The sequence below is a fragment of the Opisthocomus hoazin genome, chromosome 7 (genome assembly GCF_030867145.1).
Source record: "Opisthocomus hoazin isolate bOpiHoa1 chromosome 7, bOpiHoa1.hap1, whole genome shotgun sequence".
Classification (NCBI taxonomy): Eukaryota; Metazoa; Chordata; class Aves; order Opisthocomiformes; family Opisthocomidae; genus Opisthocomus; species Opisthocomus hoazin.
Window position 1 is genome coordinate 62,665,913 of NC_134420.1, and position 13,377 is coordinate 62,679,289.

The 13,377-nt window shown below is 38.4% G+C and overlaps 1 protein-coding gene across 2 annotated transcripts in view; it reads right to left on the reverse strand.

Moving 5' to 3' along the window:
• Positions 1–13,377, reverse strand: part of CDC42BPB (CDC42 binding protein kinase beta) — a 97,261-nt gene that overhangs the window by 15,346 nt on the left and 68,538 nt on the right. The window contains exons 18-27 of one of the 2 annotated variants that reach the window (XM_075426604.1): positions 12,801–12,906; positions 11,020–11,168; positions 10,296–10,390; positions 10,129–10,208; positions 7,453–7,542; positions 6,943–7,017; positions 6,449–6,554; positions 3,869–4,005; positions 3,140–3,279; positions 1,509–1,590 (exon numbers count right to left, since the gene is read on the reverse strand). In XM_075426604.1, the coding sequence (XP_075282719.1) occupies positions 1,509–1,590; positions 3,140–3,279; positions 3,869–4,005; positions 6,449–6,554; positions 6,943–7,017; positions 7,453–7,542; positions 10,129–10,208; positions 10,296–10,390; positions 11,020–11,168; positions 12,801–12,906 (1,060 nt within the window). The remainder of the gene's footprint in view (positions 1–1,508; positions 1,591–3,139; positions 3,280–3,868; positions 4,006–6,448; positions 6,555–6,942; positions 7,018–7,452; positions 7,543–10,128; positions 10,209–10,295; positions 10,391–11,019; positions 11,169–12,800; positions 12,907–13,377) is intronic. The other variant, XM_075426605.1, reaches the window with a different exon arrangement.

Genomic DNA, 13,377 nt, shown 5'->3' on the forward strand with positions numbered 1-13,377 from the left:
TATGAAAGGATGACAACCATTTTTATAACGATGATGTAAAGTAACAGTTCTAAGTGTTGCATACAAGACACTTTAAGTCATTACGTCAGCAAGATGCAAATCCAGAATTAATGATATTGTAGAAAATGCTCTCTTGCATCAGATATCATTGGTTTCCAGTTTCAGGAATTCCTTCTTTTGAAGGACATAAAACTGAGAAAAGAGGTGGACTTCGGCAGCACCTTCTCTGATCCCTGTCAACAGGGTATCTAAATAGACATACTCTTCAGGCTTCTAGCTAATTCAGCAAATCTCTTCAGCAGGGGATAATCTGATCAAATCATGGAGACATTTTGTCATGTCTATCCACAAAAGTTTTCTTACATGGGCATACCTGACGAAAAATGTTTTTCTTGGATATGCTTTCAGTTAAAAACCACAGGCAGAAATTGGAGCAGCAAGTCAAACAGGTTAAACTGTATGGATGCCTTGTTCTTAAATGAATCAATGACCATTCTGCATAGCTCATTTTCTGTCGTCAGAAGCCCTTTCCCATAGTACTCCACATTTGGTAATTTGAAAAGACAGGTAGATAAGAATAAAAAAATAATTTAGAAACAAGGAAGCGGAAAATGATGATAAAAGTAGTAGTAGTAAACTAACAGATGAAAATCCACTGCAGAAAATATTTCTACAAAACAGCAGAAAAGCAAAGCCACAGAAGCATTCAAGTAGCCAAGACGTTTCCTAAGTACAACCCTAAAGGACCAAATGACTGGGATTGCATGTGACTGCCGGATCTTTGGCTTCTGTGTTTCACTGATCTGATTCTAAGTGACTGAGGATCGGAGACACTAAAAACAGCGAGTTTCTGTATTTTCAAATGCAAGGGATTATAGTTATTTTCTACTAATGTACTCCTCTATATTTGAAAATTCCAGATTAAATATAATTCACACAACAACAGGAAATTCTTTCTTGGTTTTAAAAACTACATAAAGCATTCAGATAGAACACACATCACACACACAAAGAGGATATTATAACTAATTATTTTCTCTTATTTAAAATTTTTTTCTGCTATACTTAAATATAAAATTAAGAAACTGAAATTTAAAATTCATCTTTTTTTACACAAGACAATACATGTCCAACTGGAATCAGTGAGCACAACCTAGCTTCAGCCTACTCTGTTACAGCATCAACTCCTAAAGCAAGAGTCCTCCAAAGAAAGAAAAAACAAGATCTGGTAATGCCAGTGGAAGAGGAGACAAAAATACACTGAACTATAATCAAGAAATTAAAAAAGCCAAACTTTACATACAAGGAAGCAGCAAAAGAAGAACTTTGTTCTTTACAATTCAGTTATAACAGGAGTATCATGCTGCTGTTCCACACAGCACCCCTTGTAAATTCTTACAATTCTGCATAACTTAATAAATATTAAATATGGATAACATACTTCACTATCAAGAAAAAACAGTGGTATTTAACTTGTATTTTCTTTAAGAGTAAATTTGTAGCCATACCCTGAATATACAAGGGATGTCTTTACGAGTTGCATGTATTACATCCGATGCTAGGACAGAGCTCACACAAAAATCTTCATCTCTAGTAAGAAAGAGAGCAAGAGAATCACATACATGCACACATTAACATTATTCAGCAATATCTAACTGATATCACAACTGTTTCAATAGGCTGCCATCTCCTAACACTGCACAGAGGCCACAGCTGCCATCACTGCTTTGCTATGCTCTAACCATCCTCAACCCAAACAACTTGCAAGCTTCAGTTATGTCTCTACAGCATTCAGTACATGTAACTCAGTCCACCTGAGGTTAAGGGGGGGGCTTTGTGTAGGTTTGGTTTACCAACCACAGCTATTCTACAATTAGCAGCAAGAATATTCCTCTTCCAGCCCAGCAGACACATTAGAAATGAATAATTCATACCTCCATGTGTAGCAAGAGAGGGGCCTTTGGAAAAAAAGAAAAATCACATAAAAAGCTCTTGGCAACATAATTATAGTTTGTGGGATTCAAATAAGGGTTTTCAAAACAGCTAGATTTTATTCTCTATTACAGTAAAATAAACAGACATCAGAACAACTTTTGCATTTCAGAGTGCTCCACCCCAGAGGGCTTGTCTACACAAGTTTTTTTAAACTGAATTTGACCAAGTTGATCACCATAATTGCCAATTTTAGTGTGAAGATGACACTAATGCCTGAAAGTTGCCCATGCTAGAATTCATAGCTGTGGTGGTTAACGTCTATTAAAACACGTAAGAATCCTCAGAAGACAGACTCAAAGAGGCAGCTCCAATAAGCATGGGACAGTTGGTATAGTATCTGGCTCAGCTGCTTCAAGCAATGTACTGATGTGAATGCTGTTATGTGCAATACATCCACGCTTCTGGTCCTGCTGCCAGCATGTCAGAGAGAGCTGACATTGACGGTTCTCAGAGAATAAATGTGAGAACAGAGCAGCAGTACCGGTGCAACCCCATTGTACTGCTGTCTGGAAAAAGTATAAATCAAGGTGCTTGTGAATGCGCACTTTATATCCAACAGAGACAGCAGCTGCTGTAACATTAAAAGGTATTACACTCTCTTGGTATTTCCATAAATTGAAATTAAAAAACTTGTTGGTTACTCTGATCAATGAAGGTCTCGGATCTTTTATAGACAGTGTTCAGTGGTTCAAATGGTTCACCACAAAAAAACAATTCCTGTGAGAAGGCAGCGTCAGAGTCACTTGCACTGTAAATTAATTGGTGCTTTTCTGAAGACTGCTTCAGTTCTTGTGAAACTACTGGCTATGGGACGATCAGTGACTCACTGTTGAGGTCAAAGTGCAGGGTAAAAACCAGTATATCAAAGTCTATTTGTTTTCCATGTGTGCATATGGAATTCTAGGAAGAAGCATGCTAATACTGTACATATTAGACTGCAGCACAAGTAACCATAAAGTCACTTAAGTGACTTCTCGTTGAGACAATTTGTTCAGCCTAAACTCAGCTGCAGTCTATATTCCAAACACATGGGTATTCTCAGACCAGAGCTCTCACGATCTAAAAGTTTCTTGTGTACTATAAACAAATATCCCTGTTCGGGAAAACATACAGAGGATTTCTACTCTGTCATAATAATACAAACCTGAGATCCAAGACTTGACTTGCAACAACCCCAGGCTGGGTGGATTTTCCTTCAGGCACATCATATAAGAACAGTTTACAGTCACAGACAACTGCATAAGCCCTCTGCCACCCTTTCTTAACTCCTGTAGGCTTTGGGACCTGTGTATAAATAACTGATTGCTTATTAAATGTAAGCACATGTAGTAGACACAGAAAGAAGGGACATTTAGAAAAGCTTATACTTAGATCAAAGGAATCCGAACACGTTCTACTGGCCCTTCAAAACGGAGTGAAAAATGTTTAAGTAATCAAGCAATCATTTTTCCTCCCTTAAGTTCAACCATTCCCTGTTACAGTTTAATAAACATATTAAGTAGCATTAGGACAAACAATAGGGCTCGTATATTCCACAAATGCCAAAACAGTAGGACAGTTCACCTTTTATATTATGCTTAAGGAAGAATTTCTGTCATTGTTCATGTAAAGCATGCTTTTTTTTTTCCCCCTCCCTGCTACTTAGGAACATTGTAGCTACTAATCTACTAACCTTTAGGTCTTGTAGTAAAACCAACCGTTTCTCCCACATCTAAAGCAACGAAGGTTAAATAAGTTACACAGATAGCACATAAGGCCTTAAGGCTTTAGCACAATTTACAAGATCTGTTTAAACATACTTAGCGGTTCCCAGCTGCATAGCTGTAAGTGAAGTTTAGTATTCTTCTCTTGTTGAAGAACAAAAGACTATTACCTTGACATAACCTTTATAGGCGGTTCCTATTCCTCTTTGCACGTCTACTCCAAGAGGCCTTTTGGCTTGCTCAGGGGGTATAGGGCAGACCTGAGGCGCGCTATCCTTGCAGGAAACATGGCATGCAAATGAACACACTAAGTACAAAAGAGAAAATCCACAGTGAAATGCGTGCATGAGTCAATCATAACAGGAGATTAATGTAGTCTACCCTTATGCTCAGCAAATTAATTAATCACACTGAAACTGGCAGTCAAATATTGCAGTAGCCCACTACGCTAAAGGAATGAACACACCTCAGTATTGTATAAGGCTCTCCAAATGCTTTTATTTTCTCTTTTAAGCCTATTACTTCCATAAAGGGCAGGAACTGAGTCCATATTTCAAGGCAACTTATGAAACCATTTTCCAGAAGTAAAAGGCATTGGCCAGACTCACTGGTGTTAAGCAGCAGCTAACCCAGTCACAGCAGAGAAAAAGTATCAAAAAAGGAGGAACAGAAACTATGGGACAGTGGTAGGAGACAAAATAAATACAGTAGGTATTTAATTTCATCCAAGTATGCAAGAATACGACAAAGACAAAGTAAAACTGAACTGACCAAAAAACCAGAATGGGTTAAACAATTAAACACACGTGACAGACTTGAAAGCATAATAAAGTAGAAACCAGGGGACACGGACTGAGGCACTGTGTGGTGAAAGGGGCATATATGTATCTTAAGAGTTCAAATAAGAAGCAAACTTCTACACTAATTGTTGCATCCTTTCTTGCCATTTACATCACTTTGTACCACTTTGTGCTGCACCAAAGCGACGGAGGTCTCTTGTCTATAGAGCACTTCACACATAAGCGCTACACAGAAGAAACTCAATATATCCCACTTCACATGAGACAGACTACAAGAACTGTGGAATGAATTAACGTTAATATTGACGTATCCAGTCCACAGTTTATGGGCCAGATCTTCCACACAGATTTTGCCTGTTTTGTCCCAGCCACCCTGTTTCTACCAGGAGGCTGGGGAAGGCAGCGGGAGAGCAGCGCGGCACTGATCTATCCTGTTCTTCTTCCTAACCATATTCTCAGAAGTTGGCATATGGCAGATACCCTGCACACGTCTAGCCCCATAATTACACAGGGTCAAAGGATTCCAGAAAACCTGGGAAAAGCCTGCTTCTGCTAGAGCCACAGACTGGGCTACAAACCTCCTTCTCACGATTGTTGAGGGAACAGCCAGGAGAGAGGGCAGCCCAGAGCAGGCTGCCTGGCTCGTTCTTCAAGCAACAGTCTGCTCCCAGGAGGACAGTGGTTACCAAAAGAGCCATGCGTGCAAAGTACTACAGGTGCTACCCAAGACCAGACAATGAATTCAGCTCTTTCAGGAGGCATCATAATTATTTGGACTGTGCATATTAAGGCACACTGGTTGCAGAATAGGGAAAATCCACCGGACATAGCCAGTTCCACAGGCCTCTGGAAGTCCAGCTGTATTTTACCATAGATTCCAGCATTAAAATGAGGAGGAATGGGGAAAACACAGTGATTGGGAGTGGAACATGGCAAATTTTTGTTCTGCTGGAGTCATCTCTATTCTTCTGTCAATGTGATTCTAGTTTTTTCTGAAGTTATCAAGATCTGGAGTAGAAGAGGAAAACTAATGATGCAGAGCTTAATCAAAATACATGAGAGAAAAAAAAAACAGAGTGAAGCTGATAGCTACACTAAGGGGAAAAAAGACCGTTTGAAACTTGCAGGAAGAGATGCAAAACCAGAGTTCAGAACTGTCAGCAACAGGAGACAAAAGGCAGCCCCGGGGCAAGTGCTGGCAGAGCACTGTGTGCTCCTGGGGAAGAACCACACCAGAAGATCTGCCAGAACAAAAGCCGTGAAGGGCAGATGAGGAATCTGAATATGATACTGAGGGTGTCAGTGGAGAGGGTGTCACTAGCAAGAACAAAGCTGGGCACAGAAATACAATAAGGTTATTTATACTGTCGCGTCTTCAACAGATTTGTGGATTACCTACTGAGTACGTGTGTCTAATCAAGATACTGATTAGTATTTTCAAAAAAAACCCAACAACCTCTATGTACTGAAACATGGAATTCAATAGTGACACATACATCAGAGAAAGCATTTTAAATAAAAATAATGGACAGCAAGACAGGCTACAGGCCAATAAACCTAGTGAATGGTTCTCCCAACATAGAGGGTTTATGAGCAGGATAGTGCAACACAGACAGACTCCGATTCATGTTACGAGAGCATTTCTGTAGTCTTCTCCACTACAGAAACAGAAAACACTCTTCCTGCCTCCCCCCACCAACTCACACTGTAACAGCACTAATGGAAGCAGAATTCATTAGTAATATGACAGGGAAGCATGAGGGCATATATTAATTCTTTGACTTTGGAAGTCTAATGATGATTCTAAAGAAAGGAGAACCATTCAGTGGCAGCCACCCCTTTCTCTTTCATTCCCTCCCCAGAGAAATGGTTGCCTTAAAATACGTTAGTGTTTTTGGGATTATTTTTTCAGGGACTTGCTGAAAATATAAAAAGTTTTAACTGACTCACCGTCACAGGCATAACCTTGTCGAACTAATCCGACCATAAGAGAGGTGCAATGACTACACTGAGTAGGGCTTGTAAATGACTTGATATTGAACTGGTGAGCTTTAGGCTGAAAGATACATTCAGGACAGAAAAAACAACTTTTCACTTTCTGTATTCATGTAATGCAAGTATCTCACTTCACCACTCTCCAGTATATTAGAGTGTATATTATGAAACCTGAGCTTCTTTCAAGTAAATGCAGCTTGTAAAAGGTGCTGCAAGAAAACAGTAACATTTTTATTTGCAACTCAAACCCAAACCTACAACCCAATATTTTTTCTGTCATCCCTCCTGACAAATCAAAACCCATCAACTTGCATTTGGAAACATTTGATTAAAAACACAGACCTAACAAACACACATGACAAACAGGACAAGAACAAACATGGAGGGCTAATTCATAAATGATATTTTTTCTTTTATTCTTTAGAATAAGGTTAGCACAGTCCCCCTACCTTTGGTACAGCTAGAGAAATGGATTGAATGGTGGGGGAAGGAGCAGCAGGCATCCTCTGAAGCCGAATTGGTTCCTGAATCACAAAAAACTGTAATTGAGCAAAATGAGGCTACAAGAATTTGTTTCAAGATCGGGGTGGCAAAGCTTATAGTTTTCTGATTTGCTTTTCTTTTTGAAAATTATCAAAAATTTAATCATAAACATCGCCATTCTGATTTAATAGAAACAGATCACGTTTTAGCACTCACAGGAAAGCCTGCAGACTAACAAACAAGCAGCAATACAGAAAACATATGAAAATGAGTTAGATCAACATACACAGAGCCAGCGAAAAGGTTTCATTTGCAACTGTCCTCAAAACCAGGTGCAATTAACACTGACACATTGCAAATAAGCAACATTCAATCCTGCTTCTTCATAATGAATGCTGCAGTATGAATTTATCATGAAGAAGACAGAGACACTTCCTAGTGAATTACTCTTCAGGGCAAAATAACAGCTCTCTTACTTCTTGTTGTTGTTCTGCAGTTACAACTGAAGTAGATGGTGAAACTTCTGACTTGGGACCCTGCATCTCCTGCTCACTAACAGAATTGGTCTGCAAAAGTGACAGCAAACATGTTAGATTAGATACCACAGATCTGATGAAGTGTTCTCAGGTCAATGAAATGGCAATAAAAAACAATGCTGACTTCTTTATGCAGTACACATACATCTGACAACTTTCAACTCTCAGGAAAATCTTTCCTCAGAATAAACTGCCACCTGATGGAAAAGCTGTAAATCTAGAAGTACTGAAATGCAAAACCTCATAGTAGGCAGCATAAATGCTGTAACAGCCGTGTTCTGCCAGCAAGGCTGTGTCTAATCTCTTGCATGCAGGTATGGAATGATGTTTGAGAAGCTTGGCAATCGTCCATAAAATAGCTTATTTCTCATGGTAGCTTACTACACTAGGATTTTTCTAGCACACATCAGCCAGCAATTCTGCCACAAGAAAAATTCTTAAAGTAGTACTACGTCATCTTTCAAAAATTTGTTTAAAAATGGTTGGCCTCTGTCATTAAAAGAATCACATCTATTTAATCACATTGTCTTGTATTTCACTAAAATTTAGGACTAGAATTCATTACAAGCCTTCTACTAATTTCACACTTACATTAGCAACTACTAATTGCCAGCACAAGGGGGAAGTATGCTACAGTTCCAGAACTAAACAAGCTGGGTGTGGAAGTAGGATATTGTATTACTGTACTCTGAGGACATCATGAAAATCATGATTAACAAACATCAGATTAGACTTCACATCAATGATGTAATTAGCACTAAAGGCAACAAGTAATGAATCACTCACTTCCCAGCCAGTTTAGACAGGAAGATGGCTCAAGTTCAGTTAGCTCACCAAATACGTTCAAATATTTGTTGGTTTTTTTTGTTATGAACTGATTGGTAGGGCTGGGCTATTTGAGATCAAATTGTACCATTATGTAATATGAACTATTTAAAAGTGCTAAGCGTGATTCAGCTTCAGCCATAGTCAAAATATAAAATAGGAAGCCTGAAAAGAGGTATTAAAAGGAAACTAAACTACCTCTATTTAGTGGATTAAGTTATAGAAACATTAAGGAAGCAAAATATCTAGTTTTAGAAGGCCATTTTTACTATGACAGGTCACAACAAAATAAGGAGACAAAACTACTGTCAAAAACTTACTTCTTCCCAAAAGGCTAGCAGAGAGGATGTAGATGAGGAAGAAACAGAATCCTTTGTTGTAATGGATATGAAGGATAAAAACGATCACTTATCACCCACAGGAAAACTTCAGATAGAATATTAGTAGGCTAGCTAAATAAAATGTTTTATAGGGCCAAATGATATTTATTCAAACTAAATTGCCCCACAGCAGAAGACATGGACTATCTTTACAAGTACATGTGAAAAAAAAAAAACGAATGAAGTCATTAAGTACAGTATCAGCAATTTTAATGTATTTCATCAGAAAATGCCACCTGCATTTCCATGGCGACTATGTCTTTACTGCAGCATCTGTAGAATGGAATCTTGATTAGTTGTGGGCTTGATATTCTGAATGTTACTGCTTTAAGTATATCTGGTACTTCTTAAAGCAATGTTTTAAAATGTCATGGTCAGTAGATAAAAATTACTATTCAGATATTAGGGTATATCATGTTTCTTTCTCTTCCCTCCACCTCATCCATATAGCACGTCTTGCTGCGTCAGCAAGAAAGCCAGCGTGGACATTTTGTGTACATGCTGTTCCCAGTCACAAAGTGCATGTAAACATCACAGCATGTCCACAGGCTTTCTTTTTAGACAGTGACAATTGGGGGGGGGGGAAGTACAGAGAGTACACATTTCAGATACAAAATCTAACCAGACTGATGAGGTTTTAACCTGAGCCCATTTCACTCATCTCCACAAACATAACAGATTTTTCTTTCCAGCACCAGCTCTTGGTTTTATCCTAAACTGTCTATGTCTTTGCAAAAACACATCCCAGAAAATCTTCAGGGATCAAGAGTTCATGAAGTAAGGAAATGTGATTCAATGTTGCATTTAACAGCTGCTTCCTCTGGGAATGTGCAAACCTTTTTAACTGAAACACCCACTTGTAACTGTGATCTGTATGATTAGTTTCATAAGGATCAGAGGGTGTGTCACGATAAACTTATTATACCAGCATCTGTGGGTCCTCTGATTCTTTTCCCAGTTCCTTCTACTCTAACCACTCCATTAAGATCTGGAGCCAACAGTTTTACATATCTGTTTAAACACTCCTTGAACTGTGTGAACACTTTTCCTTGTATTAACCAGCATCTTCCAGCTGCAAAGCATTTAATCCCTTATTTGTTCAAGGGTGTGCCAGCCTTTCCAAAAAACCCTGAATATATATCATTCATCCAAATGTTTGAGATTAACCTGCACAAAGAAGCTAGAACAGGAAATAATTAATGTCAGCTTCTGGGAATATTTCTCAGAAGTTCCAGCTTACCCATGAAATGCCAAGCAATCTGACATCTACTGGACATCCAGTCCCGCATCACACTAATTTGGCTAATACGCCCTACCCAAATATGTCATATAGTGCCCAGGCATTCCTTTTACATAATAAAAATAAAATTCAGTTATCACATTTTTATAGTTATTTTATGTAATAACTCACTCTGAAAGTCAGATCACGTGCAAGAGGAGAGGTGTTGAAATATTCAAAAATGGAATCTTGAAAGTCTGGAAGTTTGAGACCTAAAACCCAAAGCAGAACAGGCTTAGCTAAAAGCCAACATCACAGGTGGTGTTAGAACCCTGTTAGAACACAGTAACTTCAATTACCTGAATCCGTTCTGTATTTTTCTTCTAGCTTTTTCTTCAAGCCTTCCATCTCTTCTAACAGTTCCCTATTTTTTGCTTCCGATTCCTTTAATTTACTAAAGAAACACAATATAATCAAAATGCAATCTGAAATATCTCAAAGGCAGGAATGCAGGTACACAGGGTTGTTCATTTCTGGTCCTACATCTCAGGGTTTTGGAAAATGCCTTTTTTTTTTTTTTTTTTTTTTTTTTTGAGAAGTGGTGGTGGGTTTTTAATTTTTTTTTCTTTTAAGGCTAATTTTATTTTTCCCCTGAATAGGCACCTCACTACTTGACCAGACAGTGAAAACTGTACTTGTGACTCCTGCTATAATTGCAGGTATCTGCCAAACAAAATTTTTGTAATAGTGGTTTGGCTTTTAAGTCCCAAGAATGTGTCTTCTCTCCAGTTAGTTTAAGAAGAGGTATTGTATTTGCTTTGAATACGCTCTTCTGCTTTTTTTTTCTCAGGTGCCCAAGATTCATACCTTATTACCAAGCTATTCGCAGCAGTGAAATATTTACTTGAAGAAATTTTTACAGTTCTCATTTGACTATGTAAGCTATGTGTAGTGTGTGGAATGGGATCTTTCTGGCAAAGTCCAATATCTCAGGCATCAGAGGACACTTTAAGAAAGTTACTATTCTAACCAGCAGTTCAGAGCAGTGCATTAAACCCCAAACAGAAGCAAAGCCCTTATTACCTTTCAAAAGATATGTTTGCATCTTTAACTTTTCGTAGCTCTTCCTGAACTAGTTGTTTGGCACGAATTTCTGCATCAAGGGCAGACTGTAATTCCAGCCTAGCTGACATATCCAACTTCTGACTGCGTCGCACTTTCCAAAGTGGATCCTGTTGCAGTAAGTTACTGAATATTAGTATCAACTGCCTAAACATACTTCTGTCCTTGTTCAAAGACATAAAATAGCTTTCACACTGGTTCAGAGAATGGTCTTTTAATTAGTTATGGATGGTATATCTGCTACATGGAAATCAGTCAATAGTCAGACTCTGTTACACAAAAATGAAGTAATGAGCAATTTTTATAATGGTTAAACACAATATGCTTGAAACCAAAATGCTGGGTCACTGAGCATGAAAGTCAAACTGAGAGAACCCGCTGAAAATGGATAGTTTTCATTTTCCAAACTAGAAAAGAGTATAAAGCTTGCACGGCTGCATACTGGACTTTCAAACATTAGAAAAATGTAAATAGTTAATATAAAACATATTAATTTAAAACGTACCAAGAATGGCAAAAACATGAAAAAATAAAGTAATCTGGGTCTTGAGATACCCAGGATATCAAGAATGTTTGCCTAAACAATTCTTACACTTGCTAAGTAGCATAAGCTATACTTCTTCATACACCATGCAGTTGTGCTCTACTACCCTCAAAAGCTAATTTTCTGAGCTTTTCCAAGCATTTTTCAGAGTGGACTACATTTTTGATATTCCCTAATGGATACCTCTCACATGAACGTGCAAATATAACAGTCTTGAATATCATAGGCATTTTTTATGTTGAGAAATAACTGCCTTAGATCAGGTTCTGCAGAAGTTACAAAACCAGTTGTAATACAAAGAACAGACAGTGTTCTTTATTCTGGCAGTAGCTAAGAAGAAAATCTCAACTGCATTTGATCCAATCTTTCTTCCTATTAAACCTTTCAATATTATAATCGTCTCTCAATGATGTAGGCAACTGTTAGCTCACAGGAAGTCATAACTTTCTCTTATTTTCTCCTATTCATAGGTTTGGAAGGGTTGAGTAACTTCTTATCTGTATAAACCAGCAGCAGACGGACTATTGGCATGGCAGACTATGCTGACTGGCATTGCTAGGGACGTGGGCTTCCACGCCTAGCTGCAAACAGCTCTCCCCTTTCCTTGCAGGTATTTATTACCTGCCAAGGCAAGACAGAATTTTCATCTTTGAAACCGTACTCCTGCATGAGGGCTCTTCTATTTTGCAGACTTTTTGGAGAATTCATGTTACACTGTACGGGGAAATTATGGCATAAGGTCTCACTGTTCTGCACATAAACAAAGCTACATGCTCTCAGCGTGTCACTAGTTTGTAACAATACCAACCAGCTAATGCTTGTTCACGAATGAAAACTTACTTTATCTCACTGTAAAGGCAATTAAAATTATTCATTTGCATCTAAGATGGTGAGTACGTTTCTGTACTCCCCTTTAACGGTTTGAATTACTGTTTCTTCTCTCCTTCGTACTGTTTAAAGCAGTTTGTGATGGCAGGTATTAGTAAGAAACACCCCCTGGCCTCTATCTATCAAATTCTGATCAGATGACCCAAATGGATTTCACAAGCAATAGCTAAAATCTAGAAAGTTACTAGCAGAGCAGAGGATTTATTAGAAAAAAATTCTGATTGTGAAGAGATATTGATAAGTAGCTGAAACTAAAAATGCAGCTTCTTAGACATCCCCAGAACAGCCCAAATGGTTGCTCTTTTCTTACCAGTGTTCGTGACCCCAGACTGGAACTTCTCAATGATTCTAGTTCTTCTGTCATCTTGGAAGCCAATGCTTGGAGATAGCCACGAGCATCCTTCTCATCACTTACCCTATTGCACAATTACAAAAACCCTGTTACTTAACTGTTTCATGGCTCATAGCACCAAGTACTGTACCACCAAATAATCACAGTCTCTGCCCTGGCTCTAGGGACATAGCAGAAATGGACAGAATAGGGAAAACTCTCCCAGCAACAGAAAACTGAATACAACTTGGACTGCCTTTTTTAGATTTTTCTTTTATCTGATTCTCTTGATTGTGGCAGTTGCTAGGGAAACTGAAGTTTCCCTTCCACCATCAGCAAGAGTTCTGCAGAGATTCACTGTTATTGTTTGGAATATGATCTGCATATTGCTTGTTTAATGTTTAAAAGGGCTACCTTCAAGTCATTCTTGTCTTGCATGCTGAAAAGACTTACACATAGCTTGCTAAAACAACAAATAACAAAGGGAAAAACTGACCTGTAAATTAAGTGCAAGTGCTTGTCTAGCTGGTGAGGATCTATACTTTAACATGGACCT